General features: G+C 38.9%; 2 protein-coding genes across 2 annotated transcripts; both read left to right on the forward strand.

The window, feature by feature from the left end:
- Positions 1-601: 601 nt before the first annotated feature.
- On the forward strand, positions 602-2,599 carry LOC120726506 (protein C2-DOMAIN ABA-RELATED 3-like). The gene is made up of 2 exons (XM_040020134.1): positions 602-728; positions 1,957-2,599. The coding sequence occupies exon 2, from the start codon at positions 1,971-1,973 to the stop codon at positions 2,358-2,360; it is 390 nt and encodes a 129-aa protein (XP_039876068.1). The 5' UTR covers positions 602-728; positions 1,957-1,970; the 3' UTR covers positions 2,361-2,599.
- Positions 2,600-9,303: 6,704 nt separating this feature from the next.
- LOC120726497 (C-type lectin domain family 4 member C-like) lies at positions 9,304-13,325 on the forward strand. The gene is made up of 9 exons (XM_040020108.1): positions 9,304-9,700; positions 9,827-9,907; positions 10,979-11,092; positions 11,322-11,408; positions 11,635-11,691; positions 11,782-11,835; positions 12,023-12,174; positions 12,282-12,406; positions 12,490-13,325. Exons 1-9 carry the CDS (start codon positions 9,640-9,642, stop codon positions 12,686-12,688), a joined length of 930 nt encoding a protein of 309 aa, XP_039876042.1. The 5' UTR covers positions 9,304-9,639; the 3' UTR covers positions 12,689-13,325.
- The last annotated feature ends 493 nt before the right edge of the window (positions 13,326-13,818 follow it).

The following is a 13,818-nucleotide window of genomic DNA, read 5'->3' on the forward strand; positions in this document are numbered from 1 at the left end:
TAATATGCATCTGTTAATCCTACAACTTCAGCTGCTTGAGTTGAATAGTAAGTAAGTAAGTAAAATTTATTTATATAGCACTTTTTAAGACAAGAAACTATAACAAAGTGCTTCACATGAAAATGTAAAAGCATATCAAACAAACAATATAACAATATAAAGGTGGCACATGGTTGTGGACGGATGGCTCACTATGAATTCTGGGATAGGTTGGACCACGAAGGATATTTACCTCGCCTTGTTTCTTGTGTTTTGGTATCAGCCGCAATAAAGGCTCGTTTTTGGTTTACTCAAGTTATTTTCCACGTCCCATTTTGTCAGCATTTAAATCCATTATTCACTCTTCACAAAATCAGCTTCTGCCTGGCTGTTACAAATTTTTGTCTTTTTTACTTCCTCACATGCATACCTAGACTGTAAAAACAAACAAACTGTACTGCCCTGCACACTGAAAACTAACAGCTAAGGAGGATCAAGTGACAGCAAGTGATCCTTACAGTGGCCTATGCAACAAGTTGGATGTGACACGGTTTCACAGCACTCTGAGAGTTTGGAGAAGGTGGCCAAACAAGACACCATAAGCAGATGTTCCAATTCGGACATATTATATAATCATGGGAGTTGAGCAGGTTGTGTGGCCAGTGTATTGTTGACATAAAGCTGATAAGTCAGCCTCTAAAACATCCTGAACAGCAGGTAACGTGGCGAGAGACAAGACCAAGCTACAGGTAAGAGTTTAGAACTGCCTTCTTGCTTTCTGCTCAAATTAAAAGTCTACAGTGTAACGTTTTCCTTGTTCTAATCCAATCAGAATAACATGTGCTCTAAAAGCCATTTGTGACCCTCTGATTTACTAAGATGGATCCAAACTCATAATTCCCAGATGAGTTAGATCAGCAGTTCCCAACCCCCGGGCCGGTACCGGGCCGCGAGAGTTGAGGCTCAGGTGTGAAATGTATAGTTTTCAGGGTTTTTATCGGTTTTCAGCGTTATTTTGTTATCGTTTTTATCGTTTACTCGGTTTTCCTGGGTCTTTTCATGTGTCTTATGAATACATTTTCTTTTTTTTGGTACCGGTACTAGTTTTATTTTGTTGTAAATATCCGCGACACCTTAAAGGCCGGTCCATGAAAATATTGTCGGGCATAAACCGGTCCGTGGCGCAAAAAAGGTTGGAGACCGCTGAGTTAGATCATGTTGTGTTGTTACTGTTTTTAGTTATGCTAAATGTTTTATAATGTGAAGACAACAGAAAACATTTTGCTTTGAAAAAGCTTTTTTCCTATAACACACAGAATTGACTGTGAATAGGCAAGAAGACATGTTACACATAGCATGAAAAATCCTAAAGAACTTTCCTGAAACCCAAAGAATACCTGAACTGTGCCCATGGAAAATTCACTCAATATTCAAAATATTGTTTAATATTAAATAACAAAGGAATAAGCTTCTTTCTTTTGGGGGATCAGGACTATACATAGCATTTCTACAGGTCTCTGATTTGTCAAACCTTTTTTTCCTGTTTAATGTTAGGTATTTGTGATTTTATATACTTTTTTGTTATGTTGACTGTAAAGGCTGTAAAGGTTGGAACGGTGGCTTACTTTGCTGTTTCCAAACTACTGGCTAGTGGAAGTGGATCACTCAGTTTTACTTTTACCAATAGATGCATTTAATTTTAAGAGTGGAGTCTACTGTGAAGTAGTTATGAGAGAAGTAAAGGAGAAGAGAGTTGATATGGAGCACTGCATTAAAAACATACACAGTTGTTTAGTGAAAATGTCTGTACAGACTCAGGAACACCGTTCACTGCAATGTCCACAGAGAATATATATGTAGACAATGCTGAGGATTGCATAAATGTGTTCCAATATAAAATAGATCCTCACAAGGGCTGATTGTGTCGATCCACGTATCCTGGCTAAAATGTAAAGCTCTATTGTTCCTTCTCCACAGCCTCCAGCAAAGCCATGGACTCTAGTGTGCCCCTCGTCCTTTTGCTGCTCATGTGCAGTTCAATCATGGTCGAAGCCCAACTCAAGGTGTATAATCTGCGAGCGACTGATCTTCCCACCGTTGTCCTGTTAACCACAGATGCCTATGTCACGGTGTCCTCTGGTTCTACTTCTCTGGGTAAAACATCTGTTCGCTACAATGACCCGAACCCCTGGTGGGAAGAGGAATTCTCCTATTTCTACACTGAGGAAAATGACATGCTGACCCTCGAGGTTTATGACGTAGACATGGTCTTTGATGATCAGCTGGGAGTCTGCCAAAGGCAGCTCAAGGTGGGAACCTATCAGCATGACTGCTTCCTGACCAAAGGCGGGACTCTCCATTACACTTATACTCTTGGTTGAAACAGTCAGTAGGCATGCAGAGATTTGTATGACATCTGATGTCCACAGGCAGCCTTTATTTACCACAGCTTAACAATGTAGACTGTTATAGTAGATCTGAAATCCATTTTCAGGGTTTTGATCATGCTCACATTAACCAAAAATATTAAACCTCTTAAAACCTGTAAAGTTTCTTTTACTACACTTCAGTCCTTGCTGCCCTGTTTCACCAATTGAAATAAAGTTTCTTGCAATGAAAACATAAAAACAATAAAAGAATGACTAAGCAAATATTCAGAGAATGTCTGACATGTCTCACCTGCTCTTGTTCCCTCTCTGTTCCTCTCTCTCCCTCTTTGTGCTGACAATCAAGCCAAACACCAACATCATCAAATATACAGTTGAAACCAGATATTTACACACTCTTCAGATAAAAACACAAACACTTTTTTAATTGTAACATCACATCAGACTGTTTATTTTTTTTACATTAATAAATATTTTAAGAAATTGTTAAAATTAAGAGTAAAGAGAGAAATTGTCTGTATTACCCAAATTGTATTCACAATTGAGCCACACTTATGGAGCTCCACAATTCTTTTCCTGGTGTTTTGGTTGACATCTCTTGATTTTCCCATGTCAAAGAAACAGGCTCTGTGTTTTGCCTTATATGCATCCACAGGTGTGCCACCAGTTTACTCACATGGACTCTACTAACCTATCAGAAGCTTCTTAAGCTCAGAATGGAATCGTCTGGAGTTTTCTTATTAATTACCAATAAACTTAATGTATATGTACTCCTAAATTTGATGAAAGTGATTAAAATAGACAGCTCTTTCTCTCGTTATTCTGACATTTAACTAATTCAAATGATATTTCAATATTTATTTATCTTAAAACAAAACAAGTTTACTCTAAATTGATATTTAACAGTAACAGTAAAAAAAAAAAGTGTATGTAAATATCTGGTTTCAACTGTGAATATACTGCTGTGTGCTGAAAATGCTCTTGTTTTGCATAGAAATATACTAAACAACATACAAAGCATAATATATAAAATAACATCTACCTGAGTTTTTTCTTGAAAGAAGCCGCTTATGTCCATTGTTGTGTTCATCAGCACATACCTGAAACCGATTTAGAGCTTTATTTAGCCGTGGAGGGTAATAACTGAAAATATGAAATAAACACACATGTAAGCTAAGACTCTCTAAAAAACAGTATTGTTGTTGTTCGGCTTTTCATTTCGCCATTTGTTGATTCACTCAAAGAGCGAGTAACATAATATGGGTCAAGTGATCAGTTTGATATCAATCTTTTGTGATACACCGTCATATTTACATTATTTGTCCAGTACGGATGATTTGCTTCCTGGTCAAACTTAAGCTCTCCTCTGTCTCCCTGGCTGCACATTTCCAACAGCGCACTCGCAGGCAGTAGATCCCCCCGCCCCCTCGATTAGTCGCCTAGTGCCCAAGCTCGGATCATACCAAATCCATAGTGTGCGCAATGTGCTTCGAATATTGTGTGTAGTTTTCGTTTTATACAGTTGTCAGTCAGGCATCTAACTATGAAACAAATTACACTCCAAAACAGTCAGAGCTGAAGAGAAACTGAGGGTTGTTCTTATTTTCTTCAATCAGTGATGAATAGTGAGATGTTCTGGCTTTGTGGAGGGCTTTCTTATAAAGCAGCAAACTATTTCTCCAGGCTAAATGATGATCCTCTAGATTTGTGACACGCCATTTCCTCTCCAGATTACGAGTCATCTGCTTTAGGGTACGTGTTTGAGAATTATACCACGGAGTCAGGTACTTCTGATTAGAGACCTTAGTTTTCACAGGAGCTACAGTATCCAGAGTCATACGTAGTGAGGAGGTGAAATTATTAACAAGATAATCGACCTCTGTTGGGGTAGTGTTCAGATAGCTGCTCTGCTCTATGTTGGTACAGGGCATTGAAGATGATAACAGTGGGTGGATTATATTCTTAAACTTAGTTACAGCGCTTTCAGAAAGACATCTACTTTGATAAAGTCTACTCTCCACTGCTGTGTAATCAATTATTGTAAATGTTATCAGGAAATGATCAGACAGGAGAGGGTTTTCAGGAAACACTGTTAAATGTTCAGTTTCTATGCCATATGTTAAAACAAGATCTAGAGTGTGATTAAAGTGGTGGGTGGGTTCTTTTACATTTTGAGAGAAACCAGTTGAGTCTAATAACAGATTAAATGCCATGTTGAGGCTGTCATTTTTAGCATCTACATGGATGTTAAAATCACCCACAATAATTATGTTATCTTAGCTGAGAACTAAATCAGATAAAAAGTCTGAGAAATCAGAGAGAAACTCTGTGTAAGGCCCAGGTGGACGATAGATGATAACAAGTAAGACTGGTTTCTGAGTTTTACAGCTGGGGTGGACAAGGTTAAGCATCAGGCTTTCAAATGAATTAAAAGTCTGTCTTGGTCTTTCATTATTTAATAGGCTGGTGTGAAAAATTGCTGCCACACCGCCCCCTCGGCCTGTGCTTCGAGGTTTCTGGTAGTTAGAATGACTCGGGGGTGTTGATTCATTTAAACTAACATAATCATTCAGCTGCAACCAGGTTTCTGTAAGGCAGAGTGAATCGATTTGTTGATCAATTATTAAGTCATGTACTAACAGAGACTTGGAGGAGAGAGACCTAATATTTAATAATCCGCATTTCACTGTTTTACTCTTTGGTTCAGATTTGGATACTGTATTGTTCTTTCTTTGTGATTGTTTATGTTTAAGTTGTTTGTTGCTGGTTTTTAGTTTGTTTTTTGTCTGTTTGGGAGCTGGCACAGTCTCTATGGAGATGGGTTTTTGGGGGGGTAGCAGGAAGAGAGAAGCTGCAGAGAGGCGTGTAAGACTGCAACTCTGCTTCATAGTATCTCTATGAACAATACTTTTCTGTGGCGGTCTCTAAGTACACATCCCTGTCTTATGGTGTGCCACAAGGTTCTGTGCTGGGGCCCTTATTGTTTTTAATATATCTACTTCCTCTCCAGCATGTTTTGAGCCCTTTGAGGACATTTGCTACTACTGCTACGCAGATGACATCCAGTTATATATTTCTTTTAAACCTGAAGATGTTTCTAAGCTGCAGATTCTAAATGTGTGCTTAGAATCCATCAAAGGCTGGATCGCTGACAACTTCCTCCAACTTAATGAAGAAAAGACTGAAGTCCTTGTATGTGCTCGAGACAGACATGTACCTAACATAATAAATGCTCTTGGTCCTCTTTCAGCATTTGTGAAATCGTCTGTCAGGAACCTCGGGGTAACCTTTGATTCTGCTCTTACTCTGGATGTTCACGTCAAATCTCTGGTTCTGTCCTGCTTCTATCATTTAAGAAACATCTCTAAATTGAGCCCTATAGTATCTCATACTGAACTGGAGATTGTTATTCATGCATTAATTTCATCACGATTGGACTACTGTAATTCACTGTTTACATGTCTAAACAAAAACTCCCTGGAGCGTCTGCAGGTTGTCCAAAATGCTGCTGCAAGGCTTCTGACAAAAACATCTAAGTAGTCCAATGTGACACTGTTGCTTATACAGCTGCACTGGCTCCCCGTTGAATTTAGAGTCCATTTTAAGGTACTGGTTCTGACATTTAAAGCTCTTCAAGGACAAGCACCAGCGTACATCATTGAACTTTTACAGCCCTATGTCCCTAGTAGGTCCCTGAGGCCTTGTGAACAGGGCCTACTTGTTATTCAGCATACAAGGCTGAAAACCAAGGGTGATAGAGATTTTGCCACTGTGGCCGCCAGACTGTGGAACTCTCTTCCTCGGAATTTAAGATCTGCAGACTCAGTGGTCACTTTTAAAAAACAACTAAAAACACATCTTTTTAGAATTGCATTTTATTAACTTCTGTTTTTGTTTTATACTTTGGGAAGCAGTTTGAGATCTTTTATCTAGAAATGTGCTATATAAATAAAATTGTACTTACTTGCTTACTTAAACCAAAAGAGGGCAGCATGCCCATCTGTTTTAAAGAAATATCTTACTATGAAACTTGACACATACCTCTTCATCAAAACTCAAGACACTGTAGTAGAAGATTTAGACATGACAATCTCTGACGAAACATGTGCCTCCATATTCAAACACGTCAACACAACATCATTATGTGCCCGCCATAGTTTAATCCAGTTTGCAGTGGTGCAAAGAACCCATTTCTCAAAATCCAGATTAACTTGTATCTATCCTAAATTCTCTCCATATTGTTTGTGACAGATGCAAAACTGCTGAAGCCTCACTGATCCACATGTGCTGGTCTTGTCTCTTGTCCCAGTCTCTTTCAGTTTAGAGAAAGTGTGTGAATGTGGCATGTTGTACAGAGCACTTTGAGTAATCTGGGAGACTAGAAAAGTGCTATATAAGAGTCAGTCCATTCATTGAGTTTCATCATGTTACTTTTGCATGTTCTGGCACATATTGTTATGACATGGCTTGATTAAGGTACACAATAGGCTGACATCTGGGCAGCACAGAACAGTGTGTCTACAACTGGTCCGTGGCTGCACACAACTTACACATGGCCCACATACCGCAAAGAATGACGGCCCTTTGGTGGCCAAGATCAGGTTTGCCAGAGGTAGTCCACACATGGGCCAACACTTGTGCTGGCCCATGTGTGGGGCCACATCTGGCAAACCAGATCTGGGCCACCAAAGGGCCGTCATTCTTTGCGGTATGTGGGCCTTGTGTAAGCACATTGTGTGGGCCAGATCTAGGCCATACCAATTTTGCTAAGTGGGAAGTGTTGGGCTAACTACCCCAAATGTACAGATCATATGTAACCCTTTTCTTCTCTTTCTGTTTATATGTATGAAGAAAAAAACTCTTAATAAAAATACATTGTTTAAAGAAATATCTCACTATGGCTCTAAATACTACAAAAACTTTCTGCTGGTTGTCAAATGATTTATAAAAAGTTAATGTTTACAGGACTACAGTTCTTACAATGGAGAGACAGTTTTTTTTTTGTTTTGTTTTTGTTTTTTTTGCCTGTCCCGTTTGGCTCTTTTGCCATCAGAATTGTTGTCTAAAGGCAAAGAAAGATGCCCAACGGATTTACTTTACCAAATTGACCATCCCAGCCTTGCCGTAATGGTCCATTTGATTCACCTTTTATTGTTTATTTTATTTTCACTTACTGAATACGGGACAGACTTGACTGGGGGGAAAGAAGGGGAGAAAGAAAGAGGGAAAGAGAAACAGCTGAGAAGAGGGACGGGGGAGAAGGGCAAAAGACAAAAACCAACAGAACGGGCAGAAAAAAAAAGAAAAGAAAAAAAAATGCATATATCAATCACCTGGATCACCTGCTGAGAAAGAAAAAAGAAAACAAGCAGAAGAGAACAAGAGTAATAGAATAAACAACATCACAATGATATATGGGAATATGACAGTAAATACTAAATATTAAACATTATTGTGCAGCACATAAGATCAACAGAACAGTGTGCTTTGAGGTAGGAGCCAAAAAGGGTGTAGTTTGTGGGTGTGATCACCCGTGTGTACACCTGTGAGCATGGACGCGCTTGTTTTTTTAAAAGGTTCCTTCATGTAATGATCTGCTAGAGGGTGTGGGGGGGCCACAGCCCCGTCCTCCAGGGCATGAAGCAGGTGTGGAGGAGATCAAAACTCCAGACATCCAGAGGCCCCCAGAACACAAGAGACCAAGGAAGACCAACAGAGGGGCAGCCGTGCCACTGTCCCAGAAAGAGCTGAGGAGAGTCCCAGATGAGGGCTCACTCAGCAGCCGCGGAGCAGAAGCCAGGGGGGGTTGCAGTGACGCGCCCATGAGCTCCGCCGGCAGCCAGCTGTGCCTGAGTGACCGAGCCCCAGGCCGAGAGGCCGGGGGCACCCCACCTCCGAAGTGGCCCGAGCGAGCCCCAGGCTCCAGGCCCCGATAAGCGGCCGCCAAGGAGTGAGCCGGTGTGTACCTGGACGCCCATCCCCAGACACAAAGAACCACCAACGCACCGATGTCTGAGGGAGTCCGCCACTGGCAGGGGAAGTACCGGAACATACCGCAAAGAATGACGGCCCTTTGGTGGCCAAGATCAGGTTTGCCAGAGGTAGTCCACACGTGGGCCAACACAGAACCACCAGTGTGTCTGCAACTGGCCTTGTGCTGGCCCATGTGTGGGGCCACATCTGGCAAACCCGATCTGGGCCACCAAAGGGCCGTCATTCTTTGCGGTATGTGGGCCTTGTGTAAGCACATTGTGTGGGCCAGATCTAGGCCATACCAATTTTGCTAAGTGGGAAGTGTTGGGCTAACTACCCCAAATGTACAGATCATATGTAACCCTTTTCTTCTCTTTCTGTTTATATGTATGAAGAAAAAACTCTTAATAAAAATACATTGTTTAAAGAAATATCTCACTATGGCTCTAAATACTACAAAAACTTTCTGCTGGTTGTCAAATGATTTATAAAAAGTTAATGTTTACAGGACTACAGTTTTTACAATGAAGAGACAGTTTTACTTAACATAGAGTCACGAACGGTCCATAGATCTGCATTTTAGGTTAGTCTATTACTCTAAACTGCCTGCATTCTTATTTGTAGTGTAAGTAGACTGAGTGGTTTGTAAGATTAGAAAAGCTCTGTGTACATGCCAGTGTTGTAACTTAAAATAACGTAAAACTAAAACCAATGATATCATTTGACTATAGAAAAAAAGAGAGAACTCAATTAGCTTTGAAAGTTTCAAGCATTTAAGGCAAAGGTCAACAGCAGAACAAACTGAGGAACTGTTGCTAACTATGTGTGTGTGTGTGTGTGTGTGTGTGTTTTTTTTTTATTTGTTGTCTTGTGCTTCCTGTCTGGTTGGTTTTAATTTCTGTGTCTGGCAGCTTCATGTTGTAGAGTTATTTATGTTGTTGTGTCCACTTTCTGCACTTGAATATGCTGGATTTTTGTGGCTGAATGGATCAGTGGGAGATTGTGTCAAGATACCAGTGTGTGTCAGACCATTTTGTTAGTAGTGAAAGCTGAGCCCAAGATCAAGGTGGTGGACAGGATTCTTTCTGTTTCTGTTTCCATTAGACAGACAAAGTCAGCCTGAAACGTCTGTGACCTGAGACCAAGACTGGACAATGTGAAAATTCAAGAGACCGAAAATCATTTTGTGGCAGGAGGTTTTTAAAGCCCTCCTCTTTTTTCTGTTTGACAGGAAATGCTTTCTATTTTGAATCTTGTGAAAAGTTTCTTTCAGACTCACTGAAAGTCACACAACAGTAAAATGTCTGAAGCTGGAGTGCTATACTCTGATGTGAAGTTTACAAGAGAGAAGAAAGCTAATGGTGAGTTTATCTCACTGCTGGAGAAAATCTCCTAAAAATTGTTATTTTTCTTTTTTTTTTTGCCTGCATTTAATCACCAGGCTTCATCACTTTGAGCAGAAATCTGGTTTCATATTTTTGTTACAGTTGTCATTTCCTCGTTGCCTGACACCACTTACTCTGAAGTAACAATCTCAAAGACTCAGCGGTCCACAACAGAGTCACCTGGTAAGTATGGAGCAGTAATGACAGATTTTCTTGATTGCATAGTTATATCTTGTGTTATATAATACGCATATGCAGATTGCAGACTGTGTGTGTGTGTGTTTGCAGTATTGCTTTCAATCAGAGTTAAAGTCTTTAATAGAGTGAAGTAGTGTGACTTTACTGAAAAAAGAAACCCAGTCAAAATGTTTTTCACCTGTCAAAATACAATATCTCAGGAAAATATTGGTCAATCACTCTTTGAAAAATAAATAAAAATCTTTTTCACCACTAACACTAAGACATCAAATTCTTTCTACTTTCATCAAAACCTTGAGGACGGACTGTGTTCAGACACAATCATGAAATGTGGCTCTAAACAAATAAATAACTAGAACTGAAATTAAGAAAAGTAAAATGTGAGATATGATAAATGGTGATAAATGTTAAACTACATGCATCAGACAACTGAACAAAGATAATACAGTACAGTAAGGTCATACAACATATGTAGTGGTGAATTTCTATTCATATAGTTCATACTTGTTTCTAATTAGCAAGTGTGAAAGAGAAGTCGACATTTAAAAAAAGAAAAGAAGAGGAAATTGCTCTGAGGAGTGAGATCTCGCTTAGCGTGTGGGTGGGTGTCTCTGTGTGCCCATGTCTGCAATTTATTTTGCATTTTAAAAAACTGTTGATCATATCTGCTTCACACTTGCTTACATTTTTTTTTACTGAACCTAGAGACTTTCTTTAATAATCAGATTTCACAGTTTAATCTATTTTGCACTGATATTTGAACAAGGCTGTAAACATGGGGAATGGCTTTCTTTTGAAACAAGCCTCAAACAGTCATTTGAGGAACATTTTTGCTGTTCACTAATGTGTCTTCTTGTTAAAGTGCCAAACCACTGTGGTCACTGTTCTTTTTCTCCTTATAGTAGCTGATGTTTACTTATAATTTTTTAAACATGTTGAAAGGTTATCGTTGTCTTAAATCAGTATGATTATTTTATATGTGTGGTTTGTATAAACTATACATTTATTAACTTTTTCCACATCTCTATAACGTTTCTTTCTCTGCTAACTTTTCAGAGGGGTACCAACAAGATGTGTTGAGCAAAAGGTCAAAGGTCACCACGGAGAGATTGGCCTTGCTGGTTGTCAGTGGTCTACTGGCTGCTGCCGTCATTGGTCTTGGTGTTACTGGTGAGTGGATGCGATGCTTTTTCTGATTACTAGTAAATACACATGGTGTATAATTTATAACTAGCCTTTATAATGTGGGTTTTTTTCCAACTTTTCTTTTTACTTTTTAAGAGCTGTTTTTGTAAAATTGTGAACATTTTGAAAGAATTCAAGAAGAAAATCTGTGTCTTATTTAAGTAAAAAAAAAAAAAAAATGACAGAATGATTTGTATTTTTCTTTTTTAATCAGTGTTTGACAACATAAGATTGAAGCAAATGTTCAAAAAACAAGATGATCTCCAAAACAGAAATGAAAGTGGAAACACAAATGTCTCAGGTAAACGTATGTGAATGTTCTCAGTGATCTTGGCCATTGTAGTCGAAGGAGCTTGGATGTAAACATTAGAGACTCCAACGTTGCAACGCTGGATTAAACTTTTGGACTGCTGATTGACTCACCCTCTATAGTGTACACATTGTTTATTCATTTTGATCAATATGTTGAATTAGAATGAAATCCGATGAAGCAATGACGGATCGTTTAGTCTGTTTTTCAAACACAGAAAGAGAACCATGCAGCACAGTAAAGCCTACATGTCCAGTATGTCCAACAGTAGAAAGTAAGTAAGTCTCTTGCTGTCTTCAAATCACACAAGTCAGAACATAAATGAAATTTATGCTAGAAAATATTTTATCCTTTTTCAAAATAGAAAGAAAACCATGCAGAACAGTACAGCCTACGTGTCCAAAAACTGACGTGAAAGGTAAAAAGGTTGGTCTTTAAACTATTTGTATACCTTGATGATTAAAGAAACTCTGATGGACTCACAGAAACAGTAAGTTAGATTCAAACTGCAGGACAGAAGGAGCCTCCTGCTGCCTCCAAATCCCACAAACATGAATAGTGATTTCATCCACCTGACTGAAGTCGTTGCTGTAATCTCTTCAAAGATCAAGCATGTTATAAATGTGAAGAAGGCTGGGAGCAACATGGAGGAAAGTGCTATTACTTCTCCATCAGTAAATCATCCTGGAAACAGAGCAGAGATGAGTGTAGAGCTAAAGGAGGAGACCTGGTTAAGATAGACAGCAGGGAGGAGCAGGTATGAAACACTTTTCACGTTCTCACATGTTTTAGCACATCTTTATATTTCACCTTCTCATCACAGAAATTATAACAAGATAATTTTAATCTTCTTTTACTGATCAGAGGTTCCTGGTCAGAAGACTGAGAGATGTAATGACTGAAGCTGAGGACAAGTTCTGGATCGGACTGACAGACTCAGCAGTAGAGGGCAGATGGTTGTGGGTGGATGGGTCACAACTGAATCAAAGGTTTGATTGTTGTGAAAATATATTTGTTAATTTCCTGTATTAAACTTTCACTGAATCAGTTCTGTCTGTTCTTCATATCGTAGTTTGACGTTTTGGAGGATGAAGGAGCCAGACAATTGGCACGGGACACATGGAGAACATCCTGATGGAGAGGACTGTGTGAGGATGGGAGATAAAGGTGAAGCTGGTAGTCTGGAGTGGTGGTTTGATGCATTTTGCTCAAAGCCTCACAGACGTATTTGTAAGAAAGCAGGAGTAAGGGGAAAGTTTAAAAAGGACTAAAATTCAGTTCAGTCTATTAAACACCAGAGTGGAGTGATGCAGTTTATTTTTAAGTTGTCTGACAAACAGAATAAAATCAACATATTAAAATAAAATTTGAGTAATATTTTGCATCTGATATTTTTCCTTTTTGAACTGATTATTATATACAAGAAATGTGGGAGCACCTGCGCAACTTGAAGGAATTATAACATCCCAAAACTTTTTACATACCCCTGAAATAAGGAATGTTGTGTTAAAATGGAGTAAGTAATAGATGTCAGTGTGAATAAAGAGTAACTAAACATTACAGTGTTTGATATTTTAACAACTGATTAGTTTGACACCTCATTTGACTCTCATCAAGGTAGAGCTGAATGAGGAACTGAAATTACAATGTGTTATTTTAGCATCATTTTATCAGATGAACAGTGTGACACAGTTTGATCTTAAGAGGCTACAGCTGCTTATAGGCTGTAACTGAGAAATATGAATATATGACTGTTAACAGTTTTCTACACATGTTTCTCCTCTGGGGTAGTCTTGCTCTGGGTAAATGTGTAAAACAGTAATGTAAGTGTGAATTCACATGTGTACTAAAATGCCACAAATTAACTATTTCTTAATTAAGTATTTCTGATTATGAATAAAGTTAAATGTACACACCATAAACAGAATGCTGGACTGTGTTGTGCTGGGATTGATGCAAGCATTAGGATGTGTGGTTTCCACATTGTAATTCCACATTGTTGTGGAATTATGGAAAACGCAAAATGATGCATGAAATGCAAACATTTCACATTTTCTTACTTCAAGAAGCTCAGAGTGAATAAACTGCAGTTTAGAAGGGCTCTTAAATGGTTAAATGTTTCGTGTATGTTGTAAGGAAATAATATTTAGATATTAAGTATATACTAGGGGTGCAACGATATTCGTATCGATATTGAACCGTTCGATACAGTGCTTTCGGTTCGGTACGCATATGTATCGAACAATACAAAATTTTTAATTTATTTTATCAACTTTCCTTCTGACGATGCGGTCTGTGTTGAGCGCTCAGTGGATCTGCGCTCGACAGTGCAGCCTAGGCGGAGTAGTCGAACGCAGATTCACTGAGCGCAGGGCAAGCTAGCAAGACAGAAGTTGAGCTC

This window comes from Simochromis diagramma, unplaced genomic scaffold (assembly GCF_900408965.1).
Source record: "Simochromis diagramma unplaced genomic scaffold, fSimDia1.1 OVJJ01000753.1, whole genome shotgun sequence".
Classification (NCBI taxonomy): domain Eukaryota; kingdom Metazoa; phylum Chordata; class Actinopteri; order Cichliformes; family Cichlidae; genus Simochromis; species Simochromis diagramma.